This window comes from Gobius niger (assembly GCF_951799975.1).
Source record: "Gobius niger genome assembly, chromosome: 2".
In the NCBI taxonomy this organism is placed as follows: Eukaryota; Metazoa; Chordata; class Actinopteri; order Gobiiformes; family Gobiidae; genus Gobius; species Gobius niger.
Genome location: NC_136853.1, coordinates 15,069,748 through 15,084,486, shown reverse-complemented (window position 1 = coordinate 15,084,486; position 14,739 = coordinate 15,069,748). Strand labels below are relative to the sequence as shown.

The window sequence follows — 14,739 nt, the reverse complement described above, 5'->3', positions numbered from 1 at the left end:
GAAACATAGCATTAGTGCCACAAATGTAAATGGGCTTCATGTGTGAGCACAGTCTGCGCTATACTGCTGCTGCTGCTGCTGCTCTTATTCCTGACTGAGCACCTTTAATTAAAAAAACAAATACAATAATAACAATTATTATAAAAATATGATTTTAAGGCAGTATTAAGTAACTCATGCCCCTAGAGGCCATCAGCGCCACTGCAGGTGTTGTAGCATGTTGCATTTTTTTACTCATTAATTGTCCGAGAGTAAATACTACGCTGATAGAAAAGACAAAGGCAGAGAGGGATATTGTACATACAATTACACAATGGAGATATTTTTTTTCACTCAAACTTGGCTGTAAATACTGTTTAAGTGGTGCTAGCCCGCAGTTAGCTTTGCCCGTTAGCCTATTAGCTTCTTCTTTGTGATTCTATTAGTGTGTATTGGGGCCTCAGGCACGGTGCAGGACAGCTGCAAGTGTGGTTATCTGGTCAGAGACACAAGGGGGTGATGAAAGACCCTCCAATCATCCCATCAACACTTATTCCCCCCAGAGGAACTATGAAAAGGATTTATTAAGGCAAACAAGTTACTTAGTACTGCTTTTATGAAAAAATAAAGAATCGTTAATAGCTTGTTGCGTGTGATTTGTGTTTGTTGCCTTCAAACAATCAAATAATCGTGTACATGTAGGTGCAGGGAAAAATAAAACATAACAAAATACCATCCGTGCACTCCTCCATTGCTGGATACAAGCTGGTTCGAGAAGCATCTTCTAGGAGCGGGAAACCAGAGCTGCTGAATGAATGAATTTGATCGTCGGCTGGGAACAGGGAATCAGGGAACGGTACAGTTGGAACACATGCACTGGAGACGCCCTGAGATGGAAGGAACAGGTGACCATCAATCAATGCCAGTCTCATCAATACGCCGTACACAGACTTTAAGTGAAAAAATATAAATGGAGAATTGTGACGCAGGATGCATGTTGCGCTTTCTTTGTAAATTAAAAGTCTAACTATAATGAAGGTTTTTATAACCACTGTAGAAGTCTTTGTATAATGTGGTAACTTTAAATAATGTATGTGCCTAAAATAAAAGGATCCGGCCGATAGTTGAACCTCGGATTCAGGAGGAACAATGCGGTTTTCGTCCTGGTCGTGGCACACTGGACCAGCTCTATACCCTCCGTCGGGTGCTCGAGGGTTCGTGGGAGTTCGCCCAACCAGTCCACATGTGTTTTGTGGACTTGGAGAAAGCGTTCGACCGCGTCCCTCGTGGTGCCCTGTGGGGGGTGCTCCGGGAGTATGGGGTCCGGGGCCCTCTGCTAAGGGCTGTCCGTTCCCTGTATGAGCAGCAGGAGCTTGGTTCGCATTGCCGGCAGTAAGTCAGACCTGTTCCCGGTGCGTGTTGGTCTCCGCCAGGGCTGCCCTTTGTCACCGGTTCTGTTCATAACTTTTATGGACAGAATTTCTAGGCGCAGCCAGGGGCCGGAGGGTGTCCGGTTTGGGAGCCTCAGAGTCTCATCTCTGCTGTTTGCAGATGATGTTGTTCTGTTGGCTTCAACAAACCAGGACCTTCAGCACGCACTGGGGCGGTTTGCAGCCGAGTGTGTAGCGGCCGGGATGAGGATCAGCACCTCCAAATCCGAGGCCATGGTTCTCCACCGGAAAAAGGTGGTTTCCCCTCTCCAGGTCGGTGGGGAGTCCTTACCTCAAGTGGAGGAGTTCAAGTATCTCGGGGTCTTGTTCACGAGTGAGGGACGGATGGAGCGTGAGATCGACAGACGGATCGGTGCGGCGTCAGCAGTGATGCGGTCGCTGTATCGGTCTGTCGTGGTGAAGAGGGAGCTGAGTCGGGGGGCAAAGCTCTCGATTTACCGATCGATCTACGTTCCCACCCTCACCTATGGTCATGAGATTTGGGTAATGACCGAAAGGACAAGATCGCGAATACAAGCGGCCGAAATGAGTTTCCTTCGCAGGGTGGCTGGGCGCACCCTCCGAGATCGGGTGAGGAGCTCAGTTACCCGGGAGGAGCTCGGAGTAGAGTCGCTGCTCCTTCACGTCGAAAGGAGCCAGCTGAGGTGGCTCGGGCATCTGTTACGGATGCCTCCTGGTCGCCTCCCGCGGGAGGTGTTCCAGGCAAGTCCTAGTGGGACAAGGCCTCGTGGAAGACCCAGGACACGGTGGTGGGACTATGTCTCCGAGCTGGCCTGGTGTCGCCTCGGGGTCCCCCCAGAACAGCTGGAGGAAGTGTGTGTGGATCGGGAAGTTTGGGCATCTCTGCTGAGACTGCTGCCCCCGCGACCCGGCCCCGGATAAAGCGGAAGAAAATGGATGGATGGATGGATGGATGTGCCTAAAACTGATGATAGCAAATGTATACACTATTGTCCTCTCTGCAACTTTTGCTTCCAGGTGGAGAACTTAATGTTGAACCTCAACCGTTCCCTTCCTTCAGCCAAAGTAAGTGCACGTTTCCCACTAACAGCCTGGCCATCAAATTTCATTACTGCATGCTGTAACTGCTGGGCTCCAGCCACAAATATAATCAAGCGTATAATCATGCTATTGCCACTAACAACAAATGGAAATGCACGGTGTGATCAAAATGCAAAACAATGCAGACACACTGGTACATTAGATTTATGACCAAGGACAGGTCAAACCACTCACTGCATGCTTTCACCTTATTAATATCCTTTTACATTCTAATATAATTTACATTTGGAGGTTTTGCGAAACACACACAGTCATTACATATAAACATTTTCTTGAAAACAAGGTGGGCCACACTTTATTTCAATATATTTCAATTGGATTGATTTCCATGGCAATTCTTGAACCTGTATCAGAGGAAAATATGTGAAAAAACAACAAACAGCCTACTTTTTTTTAAATTACACTTTTTCTTCAACTAAAATAGCATGACAGGTCAAATTCTCATTATTGCAATCAAAGCTCATCTTCATTCTGATCAAAAACTCAACAACTTTAGATCCATGAATCCATTTCCTTCCATTGCTGGTTTGTGTGTTTGCCCTGCCATGTTTGCTCTAGCATGGCAAATATGGGAGACTAAAGTGGCACGAAGCCCTTGCAAACATAACATAATGCGGGCGCTCAAACCCCTCCAGCGTGTTAAAGTGGCAGTTTGAGGAGGAGGCACCCTTTTGGTACATTATTACGGTTTTTAATGGTCAAAGCAGTGCTAAGTAATTTGGATAATAAATCCTTTTCGTAGTCCCTCTGAAGGTAAAACAAGTGTTAAAGGGATGATCTCCCCCCGGTGTCTCTGGCCAGAAAACCACGCTTGCAACTTCCCTGCACCAGGTCAGAGTCACCAATACACACTAATGGAATAACAAAGAAGAAGCTAACAGGCTAACGGGCAAAGCTAACTGCAGGCTAGCGCCACTTAAACAGTATTTACAGCCAAGTTTGAGTGAAAAACATTATCTCCATTGTGTAATTGGATGTACAATATCCCTCTCTGCCTTTGTTTTTCTGTCAGCGTAGTATTTACTCTCACGGACAATTAATGAGTAAAAAACCCTAACCCTACTGCTTTAAAATCAGGCGTGGACAAAATAATTCAAATATAGACTCTATATATCAACTAAATAAAGTTTAACTTTTTAGAATTGCAATTTGTCTGTCATAGTTTTTTTAAAATAGAACTGCTTTAAATTGGACTTTTGACCAATATCAAGTGCAGAGGCTTGAAAAGTAGTGTTTAGGTTTCTCTTTTTGGAACTGACACAGATCGTTTGTCTGAACATGCTGCAACTGTTGCCTCTGGCTCCAGTCTGGTTCTTGAGTACAGGAGTGTTTGAGTAGGACCAAACAGTCCTGTCACTTCAGACATGGTCCTGGTTCAGTCAAGACTCTGTCAGAACTTTGCGGATGTGGATCAGGGCTTTGTTCACTGGACAGGGCATACCCGGCATCAAGGGGTTTGGCAGCTGAGTCTTGATGCCAGGATGTCCGCAGTTGCTGGTGGTATAAGCTAATATTATCTCAGTCACAGATAATGCAGTTTCTTGCCCAAAGACACAATGACAGTCTGCACCAACAGGAGCCATGATTCGAACTGTCAGCTATGTAAACTGAAAACAAGCATGCTTCTTAATTCACCAACACACATTTTTCACCCTTTCTAACCCCAACGTCTTCCTCACAACAGAAATCATATTTTTCCACATTCATTTCTTTCCCTTTAATTGAAAGAGAAATTAATTAGCTATATAATTAACGTGTTATCTCACAGTGCAGCGCCTCAGCTTTCTGGCGGAATGATTGATAAAAAGACATTAAGCATTGTTAGCGCGGCGAGGACGTGGCGCGGGATTGCTGCTTGTGGAGTCTCTATAGGAAGGGAATGGATAATGCCGCTGTGATGAACGGCATTGCCAGTGCACCTGCGGATCTGTCAGGAGGCACTGCTGAACTAAATTATTGAGGACTCGCACCGACACAGAGCGCATTTTCTTTGGGCCGTGAGAGTAGCCGGAAAGGGACAGGTGGAGGCTTCGAGCGCCCTGTTCGGACCATGGGTGACACTCATGAGATCAGGCAGGGGCTTAGATAGGACAAGCTGGAAGTGTCTGTGTGGAGGGAATTATTCTGGAAGAAAATAGCAGGCCTGTCTGCTCCGAGGATCTGTGTAATGTTTTTGTTTGCGTCAATGGTTGTTCAATATGGTGTGTCATATTGAGCTGTTTTAAGTGTGAACATCAGTAGTTTACGAGCAGTTTGTGGCCAAGGCAAGCAAAAAAAGAACACAAAAAAAAAAACAATCTAGCAGGACGAAGCCAACATTTAAGTCAGGCACAACTCCCACTATCCAAAAGCGAGTTACAAACTATGTCCCCATAGTTCTGAGGCAGCAGGAAGTGCTATTGCTGAATTCAATTGGATTTAATGTGTATTATTCACCTTATTTCCGGAGGCTCGCGCCCCTTTTCTCCTATCTGTGGGCGGGACGGAATAAGGTGGATAGGCCGAGGTGAGTAGAGTAGCTAAAATGTATTCGAGTCAGAGTGAAAAGTTTTATATAGCATCTTCTTTTCCTGAAGAAGCCGACAGATTAAGAATATATATATAAATGTTTTTTTGTTCTATGTTACAAAAAATCCTCTATTCTATCTTTTGGGTTAAACAAACAATCAACTGGACGTTTTCTGGATTGATGCTAACATTTGGCATGATGGGCATGATCAGTACAAGCAACCATGAGGAGGAGAGAGGGCCAATAAAGAAGCCCAACTGAATTGTTTTAAAACCTATAGAAGAAAACTTATTAATTTAGAAAAGGTAAGAAGGTAAATAATAGAAGAAAAGCTTGTGAATACGCAACCTTTCCATCTATTATCTAAAGTGCTGTATCATATTGTCAGACTGAGAAATAGAAGACTGTTATGCAAAGCTGACAAGGTGAACACTAAATCCATAACTTATGTATGAGCACAAACAATTACTATGAAGCAGAGCCCTTGTAATGAAACAGCATGCTGGCGGGCAAAACACACTCCAATCCATCCACTGTGAGTGATCGTCTGCGGTAGCAATTTACAATATGTACTTCCATCCACAGGGTCTATTTCTTGGCACCTGGCTGGCTCGCAGATCACTTGGAGCAGTAGTCGACCACAAATATTAAAATTAAAAATTCATCTTGGCCTTCGGTGTTTAATGAGTGTCGCAATAATTACACAATCCCACCTGAAGAAATGGGCTGATGGGATTGGGGCTCAAGGTAAACTTAGGCCTATGGATCCACGGCCACAGGAGAGAGAATAATTTAACTTTGTGCTTTAATCAAATAGAAGAAACATCGAATACTGCCAGAGACGCTATAAGAGACTCTCTGGTTCTGTTATGATGACGGAAAGGAGAGAACGACTGAAAGGTGTTGCAGCCCAAAGGTTTATGGCTGCTAGCGTAAAGTTGATTGAGTGTAAAAAACACAGCTGGCTTTCTCCTCTTGCCTCCGCGAGCATTAAAGTTGGTTTAGATTCATAGCTTAAAATTACATCTCATACTCTGAAATCCGAGTAAGAGATCCCAAAAATATGAAATATTGCCACGAAGAAAGAGCCACGGCGCAATGAAAAAAATACATATGCGCAAAAGAATGAATATTATTTTTCATTTGAATAACAACCGTCTTTCTGAAAACCTTTGCAATTTTTCTATGTCCACGATATTTGTATTCACTTCAGATGCTCTCCTAAGTAATGCCCATATCACACTCCCATCTCATTTATACAAATAGACAGTGGAGGAAGTGTTTTGGCCAAGGACACAAAAAGCATATGCTGGCTGGAGTTAGAACTGACCCGGCGACCTCGGAGCACAGAGCCGAGTGGCCATCGCTGCTTTGTCTTTCACACCCATCGTGAGTTACGTTTGAACCTTGAGCCAACGCAATGACACCAGTGTTATGACTCTATTTAATATGTAAATGTTATGGCGGTCCATCAGGCCGATAAATGCAATTTGAGTGTGTGACTGCTCATGCCTGCGCCTTCATTAAGCCCCTCTGTTGGGCCGACTGAGACACTGTGGTATGACCAAGAGGAGGCGTGAGTCATTAGTGACGGTGCACCGAGGTTAAAGACGCTGTCAATCACACATGACAAACAATATATCAGATGCTGCCGAGTGTGGGCGTACAAACAGGTCTATCCAGGGGCTGTGCTCTGATCGTGTTTTTCGCCATGATGTAGTGGAGTGTGCTGCTACAGTGTCCCCAATTTTCAAACCTTTTATCTTTGAGTGTAGTGTTTTTTTTTCTTCTCTTTCTCTGGAGGCAACTGAAAGACCAGGGTCGGGTACAGGTCGACAGTGTGAGGCCTTATAAGGATGTGCAAGAGTGTTCAGGGCTATAAAAAGGATGGTGATTGTTATGTTTGACACAACCTCAGTTGGAAAAGTTTTCTTGCTTGTCTTTCAAGGTGGCTTGGTGCACTGACTGCGCTCTTGCCTCACAGCAAAAAGGTCCTCCTGAGTTCCTTCACCGGGCAGACCTTTGTTTGTGGAGATTGTATGTTTTTATCCTTGTGTCACAGTGGGTTTCCTCGGGGCGCTCCGGTTTCATGCACAATTGGCTAATCCTCCATCAGGTGATTCTGACCATTAGTCTGGCTCGTCATCTGGAGATGAGTCCCTGACAGGTCCTTACAGGTTGCTTGGACGGCGTCAGAGGATGGGTCAAAGGCAGAGGACAAATTTCATTGATAAGTAGAGCACTCTAACATTGACCTATGGGGCCGGACAATATGGAGAAAAAAAGGGAAATCATAATTTCTTTTCTCATATTGATCGATTTCTATTTCATTTTTTCATCATATGTCTAGTTCAAGAATCAGCTATATCTTTTATGCAAACCTCAACTCCAACAAAAACAAATGCATTCCTCCAGTATCATCAAACGTGCAAACATTTCAACCTGGATAGACTCAGACAGACAAAAGAAGCGATTAGGAAGATTTACTGACATGTACATTAGTTTTGGCGATCAGACCCCGGCGGTAGACATCGATGTTTGAAAGTCAGTATGGATGAACAGCTTGGAGATAGGGATGTCTTCCCCCGGAGCCTTGACACTGGTGGTGGTACAGGAGACCCGTGAAGGATGCAGCAGGTATGAAGCCGTGGATAGAAGAGGTGGGGAAGGGGTGGAGGTGGGTCGCAGCGCAGCTGGGAACCGAATGAACCATGATTGCTGGGGCTTAAAAGCGGGACCGAGGGCGATGATTGGCTGCTACAGAGGTGTGGCTGTTACGCTGATGGCTGAGGTGGAGGTGTGGCCCTCTCGGATGCGATCATTGGCTGGAGGTATGTGACGCTGAAATCAGTCTACCAGGTTGAATTAACGCCTATAGGCTTCATTTCCGTCATCTCATTCAAACTACAAGACCCATGACGATCATTGAGATTTATTAAGTTCATTGCAATTTAAATTAAAGGGACTAGATGCAAGTTGGCCATTTTTATACTCACTACTGCCACCTCAGGTCTTATGCGTAACTGCAGGTTCTATATTAAGCTCGTGCATGACGGCACTTCAGACCCAAAGCAACACCTTTTTGAGTGACAGTGCAGGATTTTAGAGTCAGTTGTGGTGAACAGGTCTGGGCTCATTCTACACATTAGGACATGGCTGGAACATGTAGAGGGGGGAAAATACTTACTTTTAGCATTTTTAAACTCTGTATAGTCCCTTTGAATATATCGATTAATTGATCTTTGGTCCCTGATACAATTCATATGGAGTTTTCCTGCAGTTTGCATTTACCCCATCTGGATGCACAATATAGGCAAATTCTCCACCTTCTCACCATAACCCCTTAATGCCTGAATGTATTTCCAATTATACATACAAAATATATTATCAGTGTTTTTGCTTTCAAGCTGATGCAAAATTAAGTGGAGATTGTTAATTTATCTGTAGCACATAGCATAGATATAGTTTTAGGTATGTCGTAAATTTGCAACAACAGGCAGAAATTTTAATTGTATTCACATTACAACATTTACTTGTTCTGAATGATTACAAATGTAAATGCACTGTAAGATACACAGAACACTTGTGTATTCAGGTTAGGATATTAGAACAGTAAACAGAGCTAACGCTTTTCACAAAATACTTGTAAACTTTGGATTCTGAGCAGCTGATGCCGTCCTGCAGCAGCAGCACTGGTAACAAGAAGTGCATCATGATGTTCAGTAACATCTTCATTACTGCTGTCCCTGTCATCAGTGCCCTCACTGCTGCTGCTGCTGCTGCTGCTTTCATCACCTGATGTAGGGAGGGAAAAATAAAGGTGCAATTCATCTACAAAATATCTACAATTTTTTACTAATTATCATATTTTACTCCCTTTCCTAAGGTTTTATTATACATTGTACATCAGATACCTCTATTTACCATGACTTATTTGCAAATTATATTATAACTAGCTGAGACCCGGCCTTCGGCCTCCACATTTGATATTCTGAGATTATGAGTGATTACAAAGAAATGTCCAACCCGTCACACAGTTCAGCTGTAGACCAGTGGTTCCCAACCCATTCCAAAAACTATGGCCACTACAAATGTGTAAAATAATGAATGCTAAAAATAATTTCAAACAAACAGCAATTGGAGTGTTGATGCACCCGTACTCCTTTCTTATAAACTACAACGACAATATGTTCGCTAAACTCAGGGAATAGAATTCAAGAGACAGTGGAATAAGTATGGATAAATATTAGGGGTTCAGCTCTAACGGTTCGGTTCACGGTGCAGGACCCGTGGTTTGGTGCATCACGGTAGTGTACAATCAAAAAAATAATAAGTAGGTTTTGAACTGAAATAGCCTAATGATCGTTATTAGACAGTATTTATAACCTTACAATACAATTGGCAATGCTTTCAAAGTTGCTTTAGAATAAAATGTACCTCTGGGCTCACAATACGTGAAAGCAAAATAGAAAACAAATGGTACAGCAGCAAAGTAAAGAAAAAAAAAAAACCTACGCAGTGCTGGCCATGCGCTCGTTAAGTGGTAGTTTCATTTTGGCTTTTACTCACACGGAGGAGAAATCAGTCGGAGCAGCGCGTTTGATTAGAGGCTCGTGTTTGAGCAGGTTTTGGGCAATGTTTTGCGCGTATTTGTTTTCGGAGACAATTTGGAGACGGAATACGGCCCACGCGCGCGCGCACACACACACGCACACACCGCCCTGTTTGGATGCGCGCACACGCACGGCAGTCAGATGTCGTGCACTCGCGTTTTTGTGACGGCGGGTTGTCCTCGGACAGCAGCACCAAGGTCCATATGGACCCGTGGTCAAAGCCCGCGGGCGGTGGGACCGTCACGTGGGGCCGGCCGCGGATGTAATAGTCTTATATAGCGCTTTTCCAGACGCTCAAAGTTGCAGAACAATTTGATGCATTATTCATTCACCCCATACTCGGTGATGATAAGCGAGGCAACCAGTCTGCGCATATCAGCCCCCAGCACCAACCACGCACACACTCACTACTGTCACCAGGCTTCCTGGTGTTCCCAAACGGTCTCCCATCCCAGTCCTAACCAGGCCCGTCCCTGCTTAGCTTCAAAGTCGGTATGGGAAATAAACATGGCGGCGCCCAGGCGGCGGCCATTGAGATAGCGTTTTCTATAATAGATTGCACATTATTTTCGGACGTGGAACTCTTGTTAGTGGTCCAATAGGTCCACTTGGTGGTCGCTTTGCATACAACACCAACGGTTTCATTTTGTTCTGTGTAAAAAAAGGGATAACTTTGTTTTTATATCCTTGTATTTAAGATGTAAGATGAAAACGATGAGCTGCCACATCATTTTATTTTAGCACAACTCAACTTACTTTAGAAGATTTCATCAAAGTTTTAGCCTCGATTTGCAGAAATGCTATTTCCGCTAAGTAGCTACCGTGACCCAGTTGTGATTCCTTCTCTGACCGGTCCTACGAGAAACTAGTGCTTGCAAAACGTTCCTAGGTACGGCATGGATGTGCGCAAACAGGCATCAAGGGAAAACATGCCTTGTTTTAGCCACAGTCTTGCAAGAAGAGGTATGTCGTAAATGAATACCAATAGGCGTTACATGACAGGTATGGGGTCCATGGGTGCATCGTTGCCGTTGCCCATCTGATAAGGCTGCTTTAGAGAAAATGGGGGATGGGTCAAATGCATAGCCTGGCTAGTCCAGAATGATGCCCCTCTGTATATCTTATACACAGGGACATCAGTCTGGCAGGACGGCCTCGTTTACTGCTCCTGCCAAACTCAAGTAGATCTGTGCACAGATCCGTTTATTTGCAGTCATGTGTTGTTTGTGAGCAACGTTACTCTACGGATGGTGCACGGGAGATTCCAGGGCTTTTTTCCCATCAGTGGTAAATTACTTGTTTGCAAATATGAAAGAAAGAAAAGAGGCACATTTAACTTACAAACACAATCTTTGGCCTACTCACATTGAAATACATCTTTCAATGATTAGTTGATAAAAATATTTTTTTTTTGCATTTCCATGCTGTTGACATTTACAAGGTATGCACAGGTCATCTGATTTTCTCATTTGCAGCTGAATGTCACTCTCCACAGTGGACACAGTTTAATTAACCGACATGCTTTGGGAAACGATGTTGCTGTGATGAATAAGGATGAAAGGTCCAACAGATCCACAGCCTTCTAAAGACCAATGTAAATTCCATCACAGCAGCCAAGAGTCAATTTCTCTAAAATGTACAAACTCTAGCACAGGAAATAGTCTCACTCGGTTTCAAAATAAGACACTATAGGCCATTAACCATTATCAAATCAAGTTACTCAAGATCTTGCCTCAGGGTTGTTGGTGCACTGTAGTGGAGAGTAGCGCTCTTCCTATATTAAAGGATATAACTGTAATGTAGCTGGGACATTGATACAGGCGTTATTCAAATATGATTTAAGGTCCTGTCAGAGAAATGGCGAAAGCAAATTCCACTTTACATGACGAAAGAGAAACATTAGTGCTGCAAAGACTTAGCCATAGAGAAAGGACTTTGATGCATTACAGACAAATGTACATAAAGGTTATTCTAAAATTGCTTTTTTTTTGTCATTCATCAAGATTGTGCCCCCGCCCCCGGTAAAAAATAAAATAAAAATCAACTTAAACTGTGAAACTAATATTTGATAGACTCATTACATGCAAAGTGAGATATGTAGCCTTTGTTTGTTATCATTTTGATTATTATGGCTCAATGGTAAAAACCTGAATTAAAAATCTGAGAAAATTAGAATATATACTATATATACTGTAAGCTATAATCATCAATCAAAATGAAAACAAAGGCTTGACAGATGTTACTTTGCATGTAATGAGTGTACAGTGTATCATACATTAGTTTCACATTTTAAGTTGAATAACAGAAGTAAATGCACTTTTTCATGAAATTATAATTATATGACGAGCACCTGTGTATATAAGTATGTGTTTTTTTTTTTCTGGCACACATATTTTGTCTGATATTTCTTGATTTTTTGTTTTGCTGACTTTTCGCTGCCAGTCCAGTTGGACACAAAATAGCCAAGTTTTATTTTTATGATTATTATGACTATGTTATAATCGGAACTTGTGCTATTGTGCAGAAAACCAATATAATTAATTATCAGAATTCAATCCAATTCTTTTGTAGAGTCGACCTGTAGCTCACTGGAGCCGATGAGATTCATAATGTCAATTTGAGTCGGCCAACATTAGTTTATTGTATTTTACTTTGAAAGCTCTTCCCGGATGGTTCTCTCCTCACTGTTTCTATTCTGACCTTGACTGTTGCTGCTCGTTTGGCGCCGCACGCTGCCTCTACACTGGAGAAGCGGCTGCAGAGGGGGAGCTTCTCTGTGCATGTTCTCGTCGGGGACTTTCTCAACGCACTTTTCCGCGCGGCCGTGCCACTCCGCGAGACTTTTACGCACACTTTTTCAAACTACTCCGCGATCCCAGTTGAAGTCTCCTCTCGCGCCCCATGTGTGTTATGTGGCTGCGCTCCTGAGTGAGGTAGACTTCACGTTTTTTTTCCTCTTCTTTTTTCTTCCCGTGCGCTCTGATCCAGGCTTCCTTGTGGATGCTTCGGCTTTGGGTCCTGATTCGTGAGCCCTGCGGTACAAATCTGACATCGGGGCATCGCGGTTCCGTTATCTCTCTCACACTTGCTTGAGGAATATGCGTCCGAAGATGCTGCTGGTTTTGCCGGTGTTGTGGCTGTTACCTCTGACCGGAGCGGCTCCCTCACAGAGCACGGAGCAGCTGGACATGGGGGTGGTAAGTGTCAAACCTTTACTACTGCCTAAACGTCAAAGTCCAGGCATCGTCGTTTCAATGTTGCCTGTGCGCGTTTGTATATCAGGGGAGGGTGTCTTTTTGGCATCCGAAAGCAAGTGTTATCTTTTCCACTACTTGCACTGAATTTTAACTCTCCTCTGCAGCCCAAAAGCTGTGAAAGTGCATGCTGCTGCTGCTGCTGCTGTTGGAGCCGAAATACATGCGTGGAGAAGGGAAGCGCAATCTTCAGTGGCAGGAATAACCTTAAAAAAAAGAAGGAAAAAAAAAAAAAAGAAGTCAATCGATTCGTTCCTCTGCCCGATAGATAAATAAATATACGTAGAGGGATTTGCCTTGGCGTCATATCGACCCATTTTTAACAGGATGCTCGACATTGCACATCCAGCGTCAATGAGAGACACGGACGCTCCTCTCACCTGTCTAAAGCTTTAATCCTCATGGATTTTCAGGTTTTCGTGGTGGCATAAAAAAAACAAGTCCACTGGAGGCTGGTTCTGGAGTCTTTTCAGTGGATGTAGAAGTGATCACCCCCAAAAGTCCCCAGCCCACTATCCTCCATAACAAAAAACAACAAGGTTTCCTGGTCTGTTTTGCATTCTGTTGTTGTGACAGTCTTTTGAAGCTAATTGGACAGTCAGCGGCCAGGAGCCCCTATATCATACATCTTCATCGGCCGCTCAACTCTGTCATAAGTTAAATAAGTCTGGAGAGAGGGGAGATGGAGGGCTGCACACCTGCCAACCACAGACGCAGTCATCTGTGTCTTCTGCCCAGTACACGGGAGAAATAAATCACCGCTTTATATCTCTGAGAGCTGTCATTTATTGATTATTGTCTCAAGTTGGGACTCTCAGCTTGTGTTGGAAAAAAAAAAAGAGCGTCCTACTGTTTTTACTCCCCAGGCGCTGTCATTGGCTCTCACTACTCATCCAAACTTCTGTCTCATCTTCCTCAGGCATCAAATTACTTCCCCCCCATGAAAGTTAGACGCTTTGAGGTTGTTTTGCTTCTTCCCAAGTGCCTGGTTTAAATTGGAGTGCACAGTGCAAGGTTACCCAAAATCTCTACTGTGGGGTATAATTGAAGACTTAAATTGGAATCTTCTGTGACTTGTGATGAATAAATGGAAATCATACGTGCGATTGGAGGCATGTTTTCGGATTTCTAGTTTCTTCTGGCTTATTGACGGACGTCTTGACTAATAGCCACTTCTTCTGGTCTCTCTTGTAAACTGATACAAGAGAAAAAAAGAGAGAAAAAAAAGAGAAAGTCAGAGATGTATTGATTGGTGAGAAACCAAATCGGACATGTGATTATGTATTATTACCTATTATCAACTATTACCTATTATTACCTATCTATTATGTATTATTACCTATTATCAACTATTACCTATTATTACCTATCTATTATGTATTAGTACCTATTATTAACTATTACCTATTATTACCTATCTATTATATATTATTACTTATTATTACCTATCTATTTCTCTATTTTGTAAAACAGGAACTGGACTGAAGCTCTTATTTTGGCTTGGGGACGCATGACATACTGTGCCAGACACTTTAACTGGCTTTCAAAGGGCATTATTTTTAACTCCACTAATGGTGGAGTGAGGCGGCATGTGAAGTGCTGAAGCGGATGACAGCTCTGGCGGCTCCACATAATCTCTAACACCTGCATTTTTATAAGGTCAGTGTGGAGATCTGACAGATCTGTTGGACCTCACAGGCAGAGACTTTTATGGACTGGGATGTCAGTGTAAACAATGACTATTTTCATAGAAAGTGGTGTCTTAATGTTGGAAACTGGAAGTGGGTGAAAAAAAATAAAAAAAATAATAAAAAAAACTGACTGGTAAGATTGAAAGATCACTGCCTGTATTGCGCTGTATCTTCTGCATG

At 43.2% G+C, this 14,739-nt stretch overlaps 1 protein-coding gene and 1 long non-coding RNA gene across 2 annotated transcripts in view; one reads left to right on the top strand and one right to left on the bottom strand.

Moving 5' to 3' along the window:
* The window catches only part of LOC306983004, a 229,416-nt gene that overhangs the window by 59,352 nt on the left and 155,325 nt on the right, over positions 1 to 14,739 (bottom strand). The window contains exon 2 of the long non-coding RNA XR_013794249.1: positions 3,335 to 3,545. This is a non-coding gene — a long non-coding RNA (uncharacterized lncRNA). The remainder of the gene's footprint in view (positions 1 to 3,334; positions 3,546 to 14,739) is intronic.
* mmp17a (matrix metallopeptidase 17a) overlaps positions 12,592 to 14,739 on the top strand; it is a 155,271-nt gene continuing 153,123 nt past the window's right edge. Inside the window, exon 1 of the mRNA XM_079582607.1 lies at positions 12,592 to 12,811. Within this exon, the coding sequence (XP_079438733.1) occupies positions 12,713 to 12,811 (99 nt within the window). The 5' untranslated portion in view covers positions 12,592 to 12,712. The remainder of the gene's footprint in view (positions 12,812 to 14,739) is intronic.